At 35.7% G+C, this 20766-nt stretch overlaps 1 protein-coding gene across 4 annotated transcripts in view; it reads left to right on the forward strand.

Moving 5' to 3' along the window:
• Positions 1-20766, forward strand: part of LY75 (lymphocyte antigen 75) — a 133093-nt gene that overhangs the window by 23867 nt on the left and 88460 nt on the right. For all 4 annotated transcript variants that reach the window (XR_012375498.1, XR_012375500.1, XR_012375499.1 and 1 more), the window contains 8 exons: positions 828-985; positions 2556-2666; positions 3219-3307; positions 3456-3625; positions 4715-4914; positions 6597-6739; positions 17384-17465; positions 18678-18746. Coding sequence is in view for 1 of the 4 variants with exons in the window: in XM_073883641.1 (XP_073739742.1) it covers positions 828-985; positions 2556-2666; positions 3219-3307; positions 3456-3625; positions 4715-4914; positions 6597-6739; positions 17384-17465; positions 18678-18746 (1022 nt within the window). In the remaining 3 variants the exon portion in view is untranslated. The remainder of the gene's footprint in view (positions 1-827; positions 986-2555; positions 2667-3218; positions 3308-3455; positions 3626-4714; positions 4915-6596; positions 6740-17383; positions 17466-18677; positions 18747-20766) is intronic.

Below are 20766 nucleotides of genomic sequence, written 5' to 3' on the forward strand. Positions count from 1 at the left end.
TACATGTAGCTAATAGCTGCCAATTTGACAGTATAGCCAGTGATTGAACAATTTCCCCCTTCTCATAAGCTAAATGCTATTTAAGTTGCTCCAGATGCTTAAGTGATGATTATTTCACAATTATTTCACTTTTGTAATTATTTAAAAGCTAAAGACTGAAGAACAAAAATACACTAGACAGGCTGTATTACATCCTCCTCCTAGGATTCACTAATAGTAATAGCTAATAATAGACACCTATTCTGTGTCAGCATGGTGTTAATTGTCTCCCCTGGGAAGGCAGCATCATCATCCCAGGGTAAGGATGGACATCAATCCTATTCTAACTGGAGTATCTATGATTGTATTTGTAGAATTTCATTGCAGTTTTCCCCTGCTGTCCAAAAGGAGACTGTTCTTATGAAACCTTTCATAAACCAAAATGGCATAAAAACAAAGAAGCAAACACCATTTTGTAAAAAGCAAAAATCCACCTCAGATTTCTTTCACTTAGTGAAAATAGGCAGTAAAAGTGAAGTGGCAGAAAGAGCTTTCGGATAGCAGAGGAAACCTGTATACCCCATAAAGCAAGGTTTATCTAAATCAGATAGCAGAAACACCTAACCTACAGATCACAGTGTGACTTTTCCACTGTGTACTCTGACTGCATAAGTACCCTGAAAAGCCCTTGACTTCTGGCCTGCCTAAATTTTCAATATTTTCATAGATTAATTACAAATATCATGGAGGCTCCTAAAACCCCATTATCAGAATGTAAAATCAGTAAAAATGTACATATTGAAGTATGTAATTGAGTAAAACCAAATAAAAAAATATTTTTCTTTTAGATGCCAAAGAAGAAATATGGATAGGTCTTAAGAACAAAAATGTACCAAGTTTATTTCAGTGGTCTGATGGTACTGAAGTTACTCTAACATATTGGAATAAGAATGAGCCAAATGTTCCCTACAATAAGACTCCCAACTGCGTTTCCTATTTAGGAAAGGTAGGAAACTTCCTGTGGCTTATTTATATTCTTATTGTATACCAAATAATATTAAGATGATTTTGGTTGGGATATTTGTGTTTAAGCCTGGAAAGAAAATAAAAGGTAAGAGCCCTGTAGATTGTCTTTCTGGAAGCTACTGGAAAAAAAGATGTAAATAAAACAATGACTAAGTAAGCAATCCACTTCCTGTGTGAGAGTATCTGCTTTGGTCTGAAACACATGAAGAAAATCCCGTTAGAACTCAATTCTTGTGCCAGATTGGTTCTAATAAGCTGCTTTCTCTCTGGACCATCAGGATATTTAACATATAACTACAACTTACGGGAAAAAACCCATCTTCTGAATTCATGTTCAGATTTTTATATTAATCTTACTTTGAGAAGTGAAAAAATATTTTTATTTAAAAATTAGGTCCAGGGGCGCCTGACTGGCTTAGTCAGTGGAGCATGCAACTCTTGATCTCCAGGTTGTGAGTTCGAGCCCCACATTGGGCACAGAGATTACTTAAAAATTAATTAATTAATTAAAAATTAGGTCTAATTTTTTCAGAGAACAGCTTTCTTCTGTAGAATGCTTAACTATTTATTGAACATGCTTTAGTCAAGAGTCCAAAATAGGCTGCATGTTGAGAGAAAAGACATGTGTATCTTTATATTTTGTTTGTATCACTTTCCTGGGGACTTCTAATTATTTAGGAGGCTTGTGTCCCCCAAGCTTCTAGAGAGACTTAAGTGGACGTAATAAATGATATGTGTATTTAGGAGTGTTTCAAGAGTAAAGATGTATCTAGAAAGGTGTCATAGATGAATTTAGAAGGATGTCACATTTGGTGCTCTATTTAAAAGGATATTTAAGATGTCTTTGATAGAGGGTCAAAGATAGAAATGAGATCCCACAGGCAAGACTAAACTGATAACATACCTAGACAGCATTCCAGTGTTTGAAACTGACCTTTATCACAATTGACTTGTTGAAATTTAATTTGAAGAAAGCAGAGTGACTTAAGCAAAAGTCATGTTAAGAGAGAATTTTGAAGTCTAAGCTAAAGTAGAGTGGAAGGAACTTTTGATTCCTAGAGTAGCTGTTCTAACTACCATGATTAGGTTATATATGAGGAGATTGAAATAGCATGGTTGGTTGACATGTCCGAAAGTTTTTAAGCAATGGGCAAACTTTGACCATGTCATGTGCGAGAAGACTTGAACACTGTCTACTGCGTGTAGGCTGAGTTCTTCTTTTTTCAACTTCTGTACTAAGTGTCCTTTGATGGTTTTATTGTTACTCTTCTAAGAAAATGGAATTCATCTCCACTATGATCCTGAGGTGGTGCTGAGATTACAGACTGTGAGCCACAACCCTGCAGGACTGTCGGGTAGCATTTTCTAGGAGTATGTTCCCAGACATAGTCATTCATTTTCCCTTTCCCTCCCCTTCTTCCTCCCCTTGCCCCTTGCTCACAGTTTTGTGAGAAGAAACTGTCTTGATTTTAAAATAAGTTAGAGTTCAACTCTAAATATATGGCAAATAATTTCTCTGTGGAAAAAATTTTTTTTCTATTTTTAAAAAGTTAGGTCAGTGGAAAGTCCAGTCCTGTGAAGAGAAACTTAAATATGTATGTAAGAAAAAGGGAGAACAAATGAATGATACAACGTCTGACAAGATGTGTCCTCCAGATGAGGTATGTAAAGTCCCTGCGTAAGTTTTCTAAGCAATATCACACCTTCTTGGTTAAGGATGGTAGGTAAGACTGAAACAATTCAGACTTGGAAAATAGAAGAAATGGCTACCTTCTGTTCATTTACATTAGAGCAAATCAGAGGGCAGTGAATCATTACATATTGGCGTTCTTACAGAAGAAAAAACGTTATAGGAAAGAGTTACCTATTCATGATTTCTATAAAAATGTATGTGATTATAATCCTTAATGCTGATGTCTTTACTTCCCCCATTTATTTTTTTCCTCTCCAAAAATAGTTCAACCAACAACATTATAGTCTTATGAGGAGCTAGGCCCTGGAGGCAAAGAGAAATAAGACACACCTTCTGTCTGACACAGGCTCACAATCCTGTAGGAGTTATCTATGAAGTTGTATCCCACCCTCATCATGTGTATGAATTACCGGTCCATGTCCTTGATTTCTCTAAGTTTGAGATGTTACCAGTGTAGCAGAATCATGCTTAAAGGTAGGACATTAAGTCTGAACAGTGTGATATTTCTCCTCGGATTTAGGGCTGGAAAAGACATGGAGAAATCTGTTACAAGATTTACAAGGATGAGGTCCCTTTTGGAACCAACTGCAATCTGACTATAACTAGCAGGTATGACCATCAGTAAACATGTACTGATGAACTTTTAACTCTGGGTTAGCTTTACGAAATAAGACTCCTAAGAGAAAGGTGCATTTTCAATTTATATAGTAATTCAATCATTATAAAAACACCTACTAATTTAACTCTTGTTTTGTAGATTTGAGCAAGAATACCTGAATGATATGATTAAAAAGTATACTAAATCTCCAGGAAAATACTTCTGGACTGGCCTGAGAGACATAGATTCACATGGAGAGTATAGCTGGACAGGAGTTGGTGGAGTAAAGCAAGCTGTAACATTTTCCAACTGGAATTTTCTTGAGCCAGGTGAGTGTCTTACTTTTAAAGTAGGAGAATACGATGATGATTTGTGAAATGCAGTGTACCTCCCAGATATGGTCTTCACTTAGCTTTGAAATGTGAGGGAAATGATGATCTTCAGGATGAGAGTCTGTCTATGGAACCATAAATAGAAGCAGTGACTGTGTCTTCCTTATGAAATCCTTGGGAATAACCCCCCAAAAGGAGCTAAAAATACTCAGTTCTCAAACCACCCTCTAATGGCACAAAGCTGGAACCATCAATGCAAGTTTATCTTTTCCATGTAAGTCTCAGACAGAATCTAGAAGCTTCATTTTGAAGTGCTTTACACTTTCATCTCTCTGCTTTTTTCTCTTAGCTTCTTTCTCCAAAATTGAATGTGTTTATTTCTATTATTCCGAATGGGTGAGAATTAAGGAGGCAATATTGTAGGTATTATTTATCTGAAAGTTAGTTCATCTTTCTTTAACAAGCTCAAAGCATTGACCATAATTAGCCATAGAATCAGAACATTTTGAACCAGAAAGGACCTCAGAAGTCCCTTCTGATTTTAGAGTTGAGAAGACAGAATCTCAGAAAGTTGATCTACTTGACAAATGTTACCTAGTTATTGAATTACTAAAATCCAGATCCCCTGATTTCTAATCAAATGCTTTGTATAGGATTTTGACTTTCTATAAAAAAAGCTAATATGAACCACTTAGGCTATGCTGAGCAGCTTAGTAGTTTCGGGTACAGCTCCAGATGCAGACCACCTGGGTTCTAGTTCTGGATCAACCACTTACTAACATGTGACCTTGGACAAGTCACTAATCCTCACTGTACCTTAGTATGACAATAGAATCGACTCTGGAGGTCAGTTGTAAGGACTGATTCATTTGATCCTGTTAGAATAGTACCTGGCAGGTAATAAACACTTCTCTTTATTATCATCATCATCATCATCATTATTATGAACAACACATCTCTTTCTTCCGTTATCTTTTATATTCTTTCTCCAGACCTTGGCCCAAGTAAAGGACAAGGATACTAGAAAGTATTTGGACTTTAATTTTCAAATGTAATGTTTAGTTAAACTTTCTGATTCAACCCCAGCTTCTCCAGGCGGGTGTGTGGCTATGGCTACTGGAAAGTCTCTTGGAAAGTGGGAGGTGAAAGACTGCAGAAACTTCAGAGCACTCTCAGTTTGCAAGAAAATAAGTGGGCCCATTCAGCCTGAAGAAGTAGCTCCTAAGCCTGAAGACCCTTGTCCTGAAGGCTGGCATAGTTTCCCCTCAAGTCTTTCTTGTTATAAGGTAAAGTAACATTCTCATTCAGTTCCTTAATGGGGTTATCTTTCTACTATCCTAGTCCATATGCTTGTAGAAATTATGCTCCTCTCCAGGCACATATGTAACCTACCAAACTGTTTGGGGGCGCCATTGAACCTTTGTCATGAGACAGCTCATCCCCAGATGAACTCATGTCCTACCCAAAAGAGCAGGACCAGAGCCAGAACTGGCTCTTTTCTAGTGTTCTTTTGTTCTGAGAAGTTAAGTAAGCTACATGCCATGCTGACACTTTGCTTGTTATTCTCATATCCCTCTACTCCTTATGTCAAATGAAGAATTCTATCATTCTTATAATTTAAAAAAATTATTTTGGGGCCTCTATCAGTCAGCTGTTCCCCAAAGAAACGATTATATACCATCCCAAAACTCAGTGGCTATAACAACAAATATTTAGTCCCATGTTCACAGATCTCTGGGTCAAACAGGGATTGATTGTTTTAGTTTAGGCTTGAATGGTGAGCTCTGCTTTCAACTGTGGGTCAGCTATGCTGGGCTCCAGGCTATGAGTTGGGGTGTGCTGCCTTTTGATCGGGTCTCAGGCTGAAGGGTCAGTAGCTATCAGGGGCTTGTTCTTCTTATGGTCAATTGCTGGAGACTGAGAGGAAAGCCTAACCATGTAAGCACATTTCAGGCCTCTGTTCACTGTACCTCCACTAATATGCCATTGATCACAGCAAGCTACATGGCCAGGCCCCAAATCAAGGTACAGAGAAGGACACTTCGCCCACCAGGAAGCCATGGCAAGAATGTACAGTTATATCACAGGGAACTGAAGAATTGGGATCAGTAATTCAATCTACCATTGTATCATCTCCTCCTCTTCCTTTTTTGGGAAAAAAATTAATCCTCACAAACCAAAGAAAGAGGCTGAAGTGGCAAGTTTTGTTTTGCCACCCTCTGTCAATGTTAGCACACCAGTGCAATCTGCCTTTCGCTTCATTTTCATCAGAAAATAGGCCTGCGCTTATACAGGTCTTAGTGTATTATGTTCATAATTATGTTGTTTCTCTGCAGAAGTCTACTCCCAAAGTATTCATATGTATCCTTTATAGCCTCACCTGCTGGTCCTAGGAGTGTGGGAGAATATGTATGGTGTCTTGTTGAAGCAGTTCCCCATCCTAGCTGAGGAAGGGCATCCATCTGACAGCAGTAGCTGGCCCCTGTGCTGGCCTTTTAGTTGACACTTTCAGCAGGTCCTGTTGTGTCACAGTATATGTTTTTTCACCTGTTTTTATTACAGGTAAAAATAAAAACATTTTCATGTTATTAATACACGTATGAGAATCCATTTCAGAAGCCTACACATTTGAATTTAAGAAACAGAATAAAAGAACAAAGAAAAAAAAGAGAAACCAAAAACAGACTCTTAACTATAGAAAACAAACTGAGGGGAAGTGGGTGGAGAGATGGGTGAAATAGGTGATGGGGATTAACGAGTACACTTATGATGAGCACTGAGTAAGGTATTGAATTATTGAATCACTCTATTGTACACCTGAAACTAATATAACACTGTATGTTAATTATATTTGAATTAAAATAAGAAACTTAATTTCAAAACCTACACATTTGACCATAATAAACTTTGAAATTATGAATACTTTATGATTATGCCAGAAAAGAGATTAACATTGTGTCTTGTTAAGCTGTTTCATATAGAAAGAATCGTAAGAAAAAGGAACTGGGAAGAAGCTGAGAGATTCTGCCAAGCTCTTGGAGGACACCTTCCTAGCTTCACTCATATGGATGAAATAAAGGAATTTCTTCACTTTTTAATGGATCAGTTCAGGTAATACTTTTAGAATGAGATCTTCTATGCTAAATTTAATGTCCTCCAGGTATTCAGAATTGACATGTTTTATTTTCTAAAAGGGTCATTCAGTGCTAAGCAGTCATTCAACATCAAACATTTTTTATGTGCAAGACACTATAAATAATTCAAAGATGAGGGAGATAGAATCCCCATCCTTTATGTAGCATGATAAAGTCCAACAATGGGGATAAGAAAAATATGGTGAAAATCTAGAACAAAGGTAAGGAGGGACCATGGAATTTTAAAGATGGATGAAATGCTTTAGGGAGTTATAATTGGGAAAAATGTTATGAAGAAGAATAGTTCTTAGAAAGTAAGGTAGTATTTTGAAAGGTAAGACCAGGAGAAGGAGCCCGAGAAAACAGAACATTAGCAAAGGTACTGAGACCAGAGTGTACAGATATGGTCAGGGAGAAATGAGTCATACCACTTAGCTAGAAAATGAGATTTGGATATGAAATTGGAACATCCTTCTTTGCCAGGGAAAGAGTTTGATCTTAAGTCAATAAGCAAAAAACGAACAATAACAAAGGTGTTTATATGTGTGTGTATGTGTGTATATATAAAGAAAGAGAGAAAGAGAGAGAGGGAGAAAGAGAGAGATGGTAGGTAGATGCAGGGCAAGTAATTAGAAGGCTATTACAGCCCTTTGGTGGAAAACTACTTTGAGAATGGGTAGGAAGAATGTGAATATAGGGAAGTACTCAGAGATGCTACAAAGACAGAATCAATAAGGCATTGTGATTTTGATCTTATGGTGGAAGGATTCCTGGATGATTTTCCTGATGTTCTTAGGGACAATGTGGAGGAATATGGACCAGGTGATGCTGTCATAGGAGCAAAATTTCTCTGAAGCTTTGGGAGCAAACATGAGTATGAGGGCCTTCAACTTCACAAATTTATTTTTTTTCCTTCCCTCATTTTTATGAACTGAAAAGAAGACCCAAATCTGTAAATCAAGGATTCAGGGTATACCAGGCAAAATTATGGAAAAGAAATTACCATTTAGACATATCCTTGTGAATACCTTCCATCATTTTGACTCAAACAAAAGCCTGAAAGAATAATGGCAAAAAAAAATAAACAAAACAGGTAACAAAACACAAAACCCAGGTAACTTCTTCTCTACATTAAATGTAAGAAGGCATTTAAAAACTGACATCTAAAGCGTTTTGAGGTGGGGGCGCCCAGGTGGCTCAGTCCGTTAAGCAGTTAAGCGTCTGCCTTCAGCTCAGGTCATGATCCCAGGGTCCTGGGATCAAGCCCTGCATCCAGCTTGGGGAGCCTGCTTCTCCCTCTCCCACTCCCCCTGCTTGTGTGCTCGCTCTCTCTCTCCCTCTCTCTCTCTGAATCTTTTTTAAAAAATAGAGTTTTGAGGTGGAAAATGTTTGCAGTATATTAATTTTAGTTCTCAATTACATTGCTTTTTGTTTGTGAAGATTATTATTGATATAACCCTGTAGCTTCCTTCTTGAAAAAAATTCAAAGACACATTCCAGCTGAGAGATGAATTAAAAATCAGGAACACGTGAATAGGTAGTTTATTTTAAAAGAATTAGGAGGAAGAATATATAATGTAAAAACATCCCCAGGATAAATAATGCAATATGTATATGTAATAATAAAAATAGAAATAAATTATCCTAAATCCTGAAAGAGAAACATGAGAATATTTTAATAAGACCAGGTGTTTAACTCTGTTTATAAATAAAAACTGGGATATAAAGAGATAAAATGGGTGTAAAAAATGAAAGTATAATAAATTCCTCATTTACCTAAAAGTCATATTTAGAAACACAAATTATATACATATTTTAAAACAGAGTGTGTTTATTTACTTAATATACAATGGGTGAAATAAAGGTTTATATAGTAAATTATAAAGAAATGAAATAACAAAGCATGAAATCCAATATAAAGCAAGATGGCAGAAGACCAGATTTATCTCTTACCAGTTATGTTTAAGTATAAGTCTGCAAATTTCTTCAATAATGAAATTCAGCTATATGCTGTTGAAAAATACCTCAAACGAATCTTACCAATTAGTACCTATCCAGCCCAAAGAGTATGATGTTATTTTCCTAGAAGGAAGAAGCTACAAAGAGTTTCAAAGTTGAGAAATTTTGATAAAAATCCGTATTTTTAACACTTGTTTAAAAATTAAAACAACAGGACACATTTTCATATTGTAGCAATAATTGGTTAGTCCTGAGTAGCCAGTGGCTTACCAAGATAGGGCATCACTCTACTGTTTGTGGTGGTCTCTAATTTATTACTCCTTGATCCACTTCACTTAGTTATGTTCTTGTCCCATATTAACCTAAATAGCATTGAGTTAATAATCACAAACTTAATACAGTAACTAAAATGGGAAAATTAAAAAATGAGCAAAATTATATTGTGCAAATGTGAACAAAAAACTGGAGTCACAGTATTATTAGATAAAATACAACTGAAGTAAAAATGCACCAAATGGGGAAATGAGATCTATTTCATATTGAATAAAGGTACAATCTACAATGACATTATAATAGGCAAGAACCATTACACATTTAAAAATATTGGCATCAAAATATATGAAGCAAAAAAATTACTTATATTAGTGAAATTCTCCAATAAATAACAATAATGGGAAACTTTAACACTTGTCTGATTCATCAAGTAAGAAAGACAAAAGGAAATAATATATAAATAGTATAATTAAGATTGATTTAACAATATCCTCTTTGTTCATATATTACAAAGTCTATATATATTTTCTCTTCAGGCTCTTTGCCTGTATCACTTATGATAATTGATCTATTAGACTAAAAAGAAAATCTAAAATTCCAAAGTGGCGAAATTATACAGGTACATAAGAAGTGAAGTCAAGCCATATCCACTTATAAATTCAATGTTTTTAAGTAACTTTTTTGGCAAATAAATGAAAACTGTATAGATGATAATAACAACACTCATTCTGAACTTCATGGGATATAGCCAAAGCTATAGTTGGAGGTCCATTAATAACTTTAAGAGCTTTAATTATTAAACAAAAATAATGAAAATAAACATTCACCTAAAAGTAAAATAAATTTCAACATCAATACAAGGAAACCATAAGAAAGAACATAATAAAGATTTTGTATAAGGATAAAGATACTTAAAATGAAGACATAGTAAGGGATTATAAAACCCATTTCATGGAGAAATTTTTTAATTGGTAAGAATACTATGCATAATTCTATGCTGTTACAAATGAAGTTGTTAAAATGAACAATTTCTAGAGAAATACAAATTACTATACAATTGGTATATTAAGTAGAAACCAAGTAATTTAATAGCCATGAAAGAAATGGAAAAAGTTGACAAAGAATTTCTTCCAAGAAAGAGATAGAAAGCATAATATATGGTTATATGTGTGAATTTCTTTACATTTTATTTTATTTTTTAAAAAATTTTACTTATTCAACAGAGAGACACAGCGAGAGAGGGGACACAAGCAGGGAGAGTGGGAGAGGGAGAAGCAGGCTTCCCACGGAGCAGGGAGCCCGATGTGGGGCTCGATCCCAGGACCCTGGGATCATGACCTGAGCCGAAGGCAGACGCTTAACGACTGAACCACCCAGGCGCCCCAATTTCTTCACATTTTAAAGAAGTGATCATTACCTTGTATTTCAGTAGTACAAGCAAGGGCTTGTATTCCATTACATAGAAACTGATAGAGACATCTGGTTTATTTCGCAAACTAGTTTAATTCTGATATCAAACCCTATCAACAAGAGCACAAAGAATTACAGACCAACCTCATGACTAGACTTGAAAAAGTAAATACTGATAAGTGATAGAATAACAAGCACTGATATAATGCTTATTATGTACCAGATAATGTCCTAAATGTTTTCTATCAGCTCATTTAATCCTTACAACAACCTATGAGGTACGTACTATTACAATGACCATTTTATCTAAATGAGAAAACAGATACAGAGAAGTAAAACAACTTGCCCATGGTTATATAAATAAATAAGTAAAGGATCCAATACTTGAACCCTAATTAGAGCCCACTTCCTTCACCCCCTACATTATAGTACATCAAAATAACATACCTTGACTGTGTAGGATTTCTTCCAAGAATACAAGGTTGGGTTAGTGCTAGGAACTCTGTATATCAGGTCAAGTATCATATGAACATTTTACTGGGTGCTGAAAATACATCTGGTAAAATTCACTGTTCATTCCTGAGTTTAATATATAAATATATCATAAAGTTAACATAATTAACATACAAATTCTTGGTAAAGTAAGAATAGGAGGATGGGGGCGCCTGGGTGATTCAGTCAATTAAGTGTCTGCCTTCAGCTCAGGCCATGATCCCAGGATCCTTGATCCCCGGTCATGATCAGGCTCCTTGCTCAGCAGGGAGCCTGCTTCTCCCTCTGCCCCAAACCCCTACTCCTTGCTCAGCAGGGAGCCTGCTTCTCCCTCTGCCACAACCCCCTCTCTTGAGTGCTCTCTCTCTCAAATAAAGAAATAAATAAAATCTTAAAAAAAAAGAATAGAAAGATAGTTCAACAAACAGCCATATCACATCTAATGAGTAAACATTATATGCACTTCTGTAAAAGTCAGAAAAAGGTAAAGATCCCTATTATCATCCCTATTGTTGATCTTTGTTTGGAATTTATACCCTGTGCATTAAGATTTTTTAAAAAAAAATATCATAGCATGCAAATGTTTACAATATATTAAGTGGGAGGAAAAGCAAATTATGGAAGAATAAAAAAATATACTATGTACATTTAAAAGTAAATTACAAAAATACATCAAAGAAAGATAATCATTATTACCTCTGGAAGATAAGATTTTGAGTGATTTTTGAAATGTTTGAACATTTTCCCACATTTTCCAGATTTATATTCATGTACCTACTATTTTGTTTTTCCCATTAAGAAAGGGAAGTTTCACTACAATGTGCTGGAAACCTGATGCAAAATATAGTACATGTGTTCCATAAATATTCATTTATTAACAACTATTATAGAAGTTCAGACATTCTGGACTTCATTTTCTAGCACTAGAAATTATTATACAAGATTTCATTGCACAGTAACCTGAGCTAATTTGGATATTCAAACTCTTAATTTCCTTTTGAGGTTAGTGTTTCTTAGCTACTCCCCACAACTTTGAGAGTAGATTATAATGAGTGCAAAACTCAGACCAAATCTTTCCACATATACAAACATTCATTAAGCATTCACTGAAGCAGACGCAGAACTTATTTCATACAATCTGTTTCATAAGCTTCCGACATCCCAGCAGTCTGTCTGTCCTGGGTGTTCCAGCCACCATCTTGCAAGGAAGATGCATTTGAGGTAGATTTGGCAATATTCCTGAGGCGGGATTGTGTTCCCATTATAGTTAGCACCAGGCAGTTCCGATCACCTGACCCAATGACGAGACATGGGATGATTTAGAGATCAAGCCCCAGATCCATTTCTAATGGTACTGGCTACCAGCCTCCCTGGAAAGAAATAACCTTTCATGAAGGGTGAGAGTGTCTCTAAATATTTTAGCTATACCCCATATCTTAAATAATTTCAATTTCACCACTGAGAGCCCACTTCTAACCTCAGGCTGATTAACAAGCTTCTAATTTTGCTGATATACACCTATTTCTGATATTCTCTCTGCTAATAACCAAAACCTCAGGTGTGGCTTTGGATAACAGACATCCTTGTGGTGGCTGCCTCTGGAACATCTAATACCCTGCCGATCCTTGCTGAAGTGAGGGTTTTGAGCAAGGCAACTTACTGGCCCCTAGATCTCAAGCTTGACACATACAGTATCATACTGTCTAGGCCAAAGTATTTTTAAGTAAAATACTGACATAAACAAAGTGGATTTCAACTAATACCAAGCAAGAGGTTAGAAACCTTTAACTGGAACAGGAAGCCATAGATAAGTACTAAGCAATGAGGTTGTAGATATTTGTGGGAATCAACTGATGGAAAATGGAATATCATATGTGATATAAATGATAATTAAGAGCTTCTATATACAGAAGAGACTACACTATAAAAATAACACTGGAGTGTGAGAGGTAATTAAGGAATTTTTCTTGATTTGCTTCTTTGTTTCTGATCACACTTGCTGAGTTTCCTTTCAATTAAAAAATTAATACAAGTTCATTATGTAAGATTTGGGGAATAAAAAAGTGATAATGAGAAAAATGAAAGTCACCTCAAGTCCTAGCTCTGTTATAAACATAGTTAGCATTTAATGTAAATCCTTTCCATTTTCTTCCATTCCCATGCATATAGTTTTATTTTCCAAAGAATGTACAGCAGTGTTTAATTTTTTTCTGATCACAAAAGTAATATATATTTAATTCAGAAAACAGAAGAGCACAAAGAAAAAACAAATCACCATAATCTTTCATTCATAAGCACCATATTTTAGTACACTTAACCCAGCAGCTGATATGTGCCATATTAAGCAGCCTGTGTTGTCTGCTTACTATGTGCTCCATTAATAATGAGACCATTTGCCCACGCTTTACTTAGAAAGACAACATATTCTAAAACCAACATTGTAACCATGGCTTGAAGGGAAGGAAGGAGACAAACCCATTTATATCAGGAAATGATTCTAAAGCTTACTCCTTGAAGGCCTTACCTTTTTATTGCAGGAATTGACCTTTCTCAGAAGTCCATTGCCCAAATTGTGTATTGCATGCCAAGGAATTAAGTCAGATTACTGCTATACTTCTCTCAATCTAAATTCCACATCTCCATTTGTATTTCAATGAAAAGGATTCATGGTGTACCAAGTCATTAAGGCTCTAAGATCTTTGCATCTCTTAATGGCAGCCCACCAGGGAAAGCCACTGTAGAACAAAAATAGTTTTAGGATTAAAGGAGAAAGCCTCATTTGCCATGCTATTGCTATGTGTACTACCTCCTGTGATGTGGCATGAATGGATTTAGACATAAATCTAAGGCTTTGCAGACTAAGCGCCCTCATCAAATAGTATTTATTGGGGTTTATAGCTGAGATACTGTTTTCCTTAGAAACCAGATGCACTGGGAAATTTGACTGAGAGCAGGAATTTTAACACAGATACACATATTAACCTTTTGTGCAGTGTCTTCTTAACCTAATACCCTATAACCATATATTTAGTGCTTGTTGTAGAAAAATTTATAAAGAGTGAGAAATTTGCCATTTGATTTAATTCTCCAGTTATGATCCATTTTTTCCCCTCCCTCAAATTTTCTAAATCCACATTAGAGGTATGCAGTGATTAATGTGATTTTTCAATTTCTTCTTCTCTTTATCTGCCTATGGATAAACCAGGTCAAATCAGGAATAAGTTAGAATTGAGGAAATATTTTCCACCTCTTACCACACACAGAAAAAAAAAACACAAGAGCTACTATTCTCTATATTTCTTGAATTAGAAGCTAAGAACTCTAAGTGTCTGGGTTGAAATGAAGTTCAATCTCAGAAAGTAGTAAAGATTAAAAAATTTGGGACAATGCAGCAAATTGTGTTTTCTGGGAAACTATTTTCTGAGGCAGAAGTGAGCTTGAGAGCAGAGGTTTCTAAGTGGGCAGAGGTGGAGCGAAGAAAGGACTGGGTAGAAAGGTAGAGACAGATTTCTAAAGAGGCTCTCTGTGGGAGCTGACTACAGAGTAAATGCAGGTGACAGATGACCTTTGACCATCTTCCTGGCTGTACTGTTGATTGTAAAAAGAAGATAGGCTATCTAAGGCTTATTTTAGGGAAACACAAAACGTGCTCAAATTCCCCAGGCTCAAATATATTATGTGTAAAAATTTGAAAGAAATAGTTACATCTCCAAGGAACAAGGAAGCAAACTTGACCTCCTCTTTATTTTTCCTACCTGACTTTAATTATACTGTATATGGCAATTTTCTAGACCCTGCGGTTTAGAAATTCAGCAGTTGGGAAGTATGATAAATTTGGAAGCCTGTTAGAAAGCTCTGAATAGTTGAAGAAACAAACTGCAAATTCCTCTTATAGCTGTTAAATTCAAACTGGACTTAATTGTCTCCACTGGATTATCTGAAATCTATAAATTGGTAATCTTTTTCTATGAAAGAAAACAGTATAGTAATAAAGACTGGAAGGGGATAGTCCTCATATTCCATTGCAATAAGCTGAAAAGCTTAAGACCGAAAAGATGAAAAGTACTTATTTATATTAAAGTATGGGGGAATGTTGAGTAGAGGGAAGAGGTAAAGAAAAGCAATTATTTTATTCAAACATGAGAAATTACTTTAAAATTAAGTTTGCTCGGGATGCCTGGGTGGCTCAGTCGGTTGCGCATCTGCCTTCAGTTCAGGTCATGATCCCAGGGTCTTGGGATTGAGTCCTGCATTGGTCTCCCTGCTCAGCGGGGAGTCTGCTTCTCCCTCTGCCTTCCCACTCCCCCCTTGCTTGTGCTCTCTCTCACAAGTAAATAAATAAAAAAATTTTTAAAGAAGTAAAATTAAGTTTGCTCTAGCATTGATTCACTAGCAAATTTTTTGAAAGGCAAACATATTTTTCAGCTAAACATTCCATATATTGAGCTTGAGAGTAAGGATTAATTTTAGATTTGGATCCCATGCCTTCTCTAATATGTGCTATATTTATATGCATGTAACATTTATATATGTATCTAGTTATGCATATATAATATACAGTCATATGTACTGACCATACATACTACATGCAATCAGAAGGTTAAATTGTATGGAAAGTAATCAGCATCACCGAAAAAAAAATTTACGTGGATAACAGTCTACTTAAAAACTGTCTACTTAAAAGTCTACTTAAAAAGTAATCGTTGGGGGCACCTGGGTGGCTTAGTCGTTAAGCGTCTCTGCCTTCGGCTCGGGTCGTGATCCCAGGGTCCTAGGATCGAGCCCCACATCAGGCTCCCTGCTCAGTCTCTCCCACTCCCCCTGCTTGTGTTCCCTCTCTTGCTGTCTCTTTCTCTGTCAAATAAATAAATAAAATACAATCTTTAAAAAAAAAGTAATGAGTAAAGTAATGAAAAATTTAAAAAGTAATGAACACTATATCAAAAACTAATGATATACTACATGCTGGCTAATTGAACATAATAATAAATTTTTTAAAAAGCCTAAAAAGTTGGGGTGCCTGGGTGGCTCAGTTGGTTGAGTGACTGCCTTCGGCTCAGGTCATGGTCCCAGGGTCCTGGGATCAAGCCCCACAGCGGGTTCCCTGCTCGGCGGAGAGCCTGCTTCTCCCTCTCCCTCTGCCTGCCTCTCTGCCTACTTGTGCTCTCTGTCAAATAAACAAATAAAATCTTAAAAAAAAAAAAAGCCTAAAAAGTGTAACCCATTTTAGAGAATATTTTCAAGTGGGGTTAGAAGTGAAGAAAATGTTTTTATGGCTATATCACTTCTATTTATATTAGCAATATCTTCCTAGCTAGAGAATAAGTTTAAATGAGGAAAAGGGGTATTTACAATATATGTCCCTGCTTCTATATGTTATTGTACATATCCTTCCTTGAAATGTCTATCCTTTCTCTTCTCAGTCAATCTGAATGTTGAGTGTTAAAGACTCAGATTTTGACTCAAAAGAAATATTAGCCATCCTTTGAAGACTGTCTTTTGTCCTACTAACCTCACAAAATACTTCCTGCAGTCCACAATGACCTTCTTTCTCTAAATTTTTGTAAAGCTTAAAATTTATGCAGATTTTATATCATTTGATATCTTTCCAAAATGGTTGTTATTTCCTTGTTCATGTATATCTTGTCTCCCTGAGTAGTTTATATGCCGTTTGAGGATAGATATTACATCTTGTACTTCTCTGTATTACCATGGCACCTAGCTCAATGCCTTGTACATAGAAGTATAATTGTTATGAGTGTTAAATATAATCACCTAAATGACTGTTTAATTATGTTGTTCTGGTGTAACCCACGGAGTTTGGCTTTTAGAAGATACTTATTCTTTGAGAAAATGGGGGGGCGGCAATTGACTGGCTCAGACAGTAGAGCATGTGACTCTTTATCTCAGGGTTGTGAGTTTAAGTCCCACATTGGGTGTAGAGATTACTTAAAAATAAAATCTTTTAAAAAAAAGATACTTATATTTGTTTACTTTAAACTTAATGGGCAGTGGGAATTAAATAATTTTTTAAAATCTTGATCTTGTTTAATAAAAATTTAGCCAAATGATTTGTTCTGCATTAAAAAAAAGATATTTGATTGTGTTATAGACAGACACTTCAAGAAAATGCCATTGCTATCTTTGTATCAAAAACATTGTCTAATATTGAAGCTCTCCAGTAAAAGATTTAGAATAATCATGCACTTTTTTCCCCTCAAGTTCAAAGCAGAATAGTTTTTACCTTTCATATGAAGAACATAACTGAAAACTTAATTCTAAGAAGTATGGTAATTTTTCCATAGCTACTTCATATTTAAAGTTTAGTTTTCTTTCAGAAGACCTCTTTTTTATAGAGCTTGAAATTGTGCTTTCCGATTAGTGACAAGACAAACTTAAATGTCTTAAGTATTTTAGACATGTGAATGCTATACATTTTTGCCAAATCTGTGCTCAAATTGTTTTTTAATACTTCCTTTTTACATAGTGACCAGCGTTGGCTGTGGATAGGTTTGAATAAAAGGAGCCCAGATTTACTAGGATCCTGGGAGTGGAGTGATCATACACCAGTAAGTTTAAATTTTCTTGTTTGGGATAATGTAAAGGGATTTTTTGTTTCCATATCAAGTTAAGTTGATGGTTAAATAATACATCCACATCCTATGTAACCATTAAAATTATGAAGAAGTATTTTTATTGAAATGGAAATGCATTCACATATATAAAGTGAGGAAAAAAAGATACTAGCCTCACTTTTATTTAAAAAAATAATCATGGAGCGCCTGGGTGGCTCAGTCGTTAAGCGTCTGCCTTCAGCTCGGGTCATGATCCCAGAGTCCTGGGATTGAGCCCCTCATCGGGTTCCCTGCTCAGCGGAAAGCCTGCTTCTCCCTCTCCCACTCCCCCTGCTTGTGTTCCCTCTCTCTGTGTGTCTCTCTCTGTCAAATAAATAAATAAATAAATAATCTTTTAAAAAATAAAAATAAAAAAGTAAAAAATAATCATAAATAAATAAATATTTTTTAAAGATTAAAAAATAACCATACAGATAGTTTCTCTATAGTCCTAAAAACATGAAAATATGGATATATAGATATAGTGGTCATCTTTGGATAGTAAAGTTTTTTTTCTTTTTCTTTGTGCTGTTTTTTATTTCCTTTTCTCACAATGAGAAGCTTTTACTTTTATTATCTAAAAATTTGAGTTATATAAAAAAAGAATGTATTCTTATTGGGGGAAATAATTTGTTTGGGGAAACCTTAAAAAGACCTTAAATACTATTTCAAATGTTTACATTATCCTAAAGAGAGGTTTTAGGTAACACTTATAGAAGCAAATTATTCTCAAATTTATTAAATATTTACTCCACATTACCATTGTGTCAATTCATCATATATTCTTTCCAAATGTAAAATTTCTTGACTTTCATTTTCAAGTGGGAGTATATCTGAAATTAGTTAATTGAATAACTAGCATTTCAACACATGCCCCAAAAAAGGTCTTTTGCAAGCTCCTTATTCTCTGTGATTCCAGCTACAAACTTAATACAGTATTAACCTCCACTTCTCAAACTATAGCTTCCTTTGTTTGGAAACTGATGACAGTATGATATTTTCTAAGTCATCTCATGATTTAACATCCTGATATTAAAAAAAAGATGAAGAAGTTTTCCTTCTTTGGCATGTGAATGTGTTTGAGTTATTAAAGATGCCTAAATTACATCTAAATTCCAGATATTTATACATCGGTCTTAAGTTCTCAAGCCTCTCTTGTTTTTTAAGGTGTCTACTATTCTCATGGAAAATGAGTTTCAGCAGGATTATGATATCAGAGACTGTGCTGCTGTCAAGGTCAGTACAATGCTGGAAATCTGCATATTTAAAAAATAAATTTGGCATTGTGTGCAGTGAGGCAACAGATCTACAGAGTACCTTTTGTGTGTGGAGCATGATATTAGATGCAATGGGAGGTAAGAACACCCATGGCCTCGTCCTCAAGCCACCTAATTTAGACTTAAATTGAGAAGATAAAATTCATATTCAAGAAAGGTGGCTCTTATTACTGTACAGTAATAGGCTCCAAATTAGTGGGCTGAGGAGGGCTGTTGAAACTCAGAAGAAGAAGTGATTCTTCTGGCCTATTTCCAGAAAGAGGTGGGACTTGAACTGTGCTTTTGTACAGGTAAGGGTAAGCCTTTCTAATGGGGGATGGCATGAGGAGGTGGCATAAAATAAGGGAGAGTATAAGGGAGAGGCTAAGGCAGTGAGGAGAACAGAATACAGATCAAGAAGTTTTCATTGGTGCCAGAGTTGAAAACAAAGTTGGGAAATTAGATTGATGTTAGGCAACAGCATTATAAAAGTTTTTTGAGGGACACCTGGGTGGCTCAGTCGGTTAAGCATCTGCCTTTAGTTCAGGTCATGATCCCAGGGTCCTGGGATTGAGTCCCACATCGGGCTCCTTGCTCAGCGGGGAGCCTGCTTCTCCCCCTGCCTGCCACTCTCCCTGCTTATGCTGTCTCTCTCTGACAAATAAATAAATAAAATCTTAAAAAAAAAAGGTTTTTGACATGAACCAAGGAGGATAGGAAGAAGATTCATCTTAAGTCAGATTTCAAGATGCAGCAAATAAGACCAGAAGACATAAAAGAACAGTTAGGCATGTTCCTTTGCAAAATTCATTCATTTACTGATTCCATAAAGTAGTCCAAGCAGTCTGTGATGCTCTGGGGGATACACCAAAAACAAGGTGTAAAACAGTTGTCTTCACAGAACTTACGTCTAGTAGGAGATAGGTAAACAAGCAATTACAGGAGCTATGACAGATGAGGTATAAGTTTTATGCAAGAACAAGAGTGTTATGGGAGGTAATGATGATGATGGTGGCATCAGCTAACACTTGTTAACTCATGAGCTAGGTACTTATTATTTCACTTAGTACTTACATGACTTTGTGAGATAGGTACTATTACAAATTCATCTTTTGAGGAAGAAATTTGAGTTCTAAGTATACATGATTACAGAACTGAAATTTAACCCACATGTCTGGATCTACCCTGCTGTATGACTAGGTGTTTCTAGAAATAGAAAGGATACTGGTTTATGGAGAAAATACTACATTTTATTTAGATATTTTGAATTCAAGCTAGTAGTAAGAAATATCCTATAGTAAGTTGAAATCCAAAGACCAGAGTTGAAGGAAAAATGTATATTAAAAAAAAAGTGCAAAGCACCAAAAGTGGATTTAGGAGAACTGTCAATGCATAAAATGTAAGATGAGGAAGTAGGAGACATATAGATTATATCTTTGCTATGCAAGCCCAAGAAAGAGATTCAAGAGAGTGATTGTTCAGAAATGCTGCAGGAAGCTTGAGACAAACAACTGAGGAGCCCATTGGAAAGCACTATTTTCAAAGCAATTGTTCCAGTAATAAACTGCATAGTATCATGCCATCTTTATAGAATTCTCAGCTTAACACATGAGAAGGCGAAAACTTCAGAGAAGTTTGTAAAATTTCCAGAACACTGATGCAAAAACTGTGTTCTATGTAAGTAGGGTTCTTATGTATAAAGAGATTAGAAAATCTACCAAAAAAAAAAAAGCTAAATAAAAGAGACACTGATGCAGCCTATGTCAGGAACAAGGCCAGCTAGGGCAGTGTTCTAGAAGGAGACTCTCCCCTTAGTACCCACCAGAATCTTGGCCTTAAGAGAAAACAGACCAGCCCTTTATCTGATATGTTATTTGCAAATATCTTCTCCCATTCTGTCAGTTGCTGAGTGAAATAAGTCCATCAGAGAAAGACATGTATCATATGACCTCACTGATATGAGGAATTCTTAATCTCAGGAAACAAAATGAAGGTTGCTG

The sequence above is a fragment of the Callorhinus ursinus genome, unplaced genomic scaffold (assembly GCF_003265705.2).
Source record: "Callorhinus ursinus isolate GAN/ISIS: 27379988/994484 unplaced genomic scaffold, GSC_fseal_2.0 scaffold2, whole genome shotgun sequence".
NCBI lineage: Eukaryota > Metazoa > Chordata > Mammalia > Carnivora > Otariidae > Callorhinus > Callorhinus ursinus.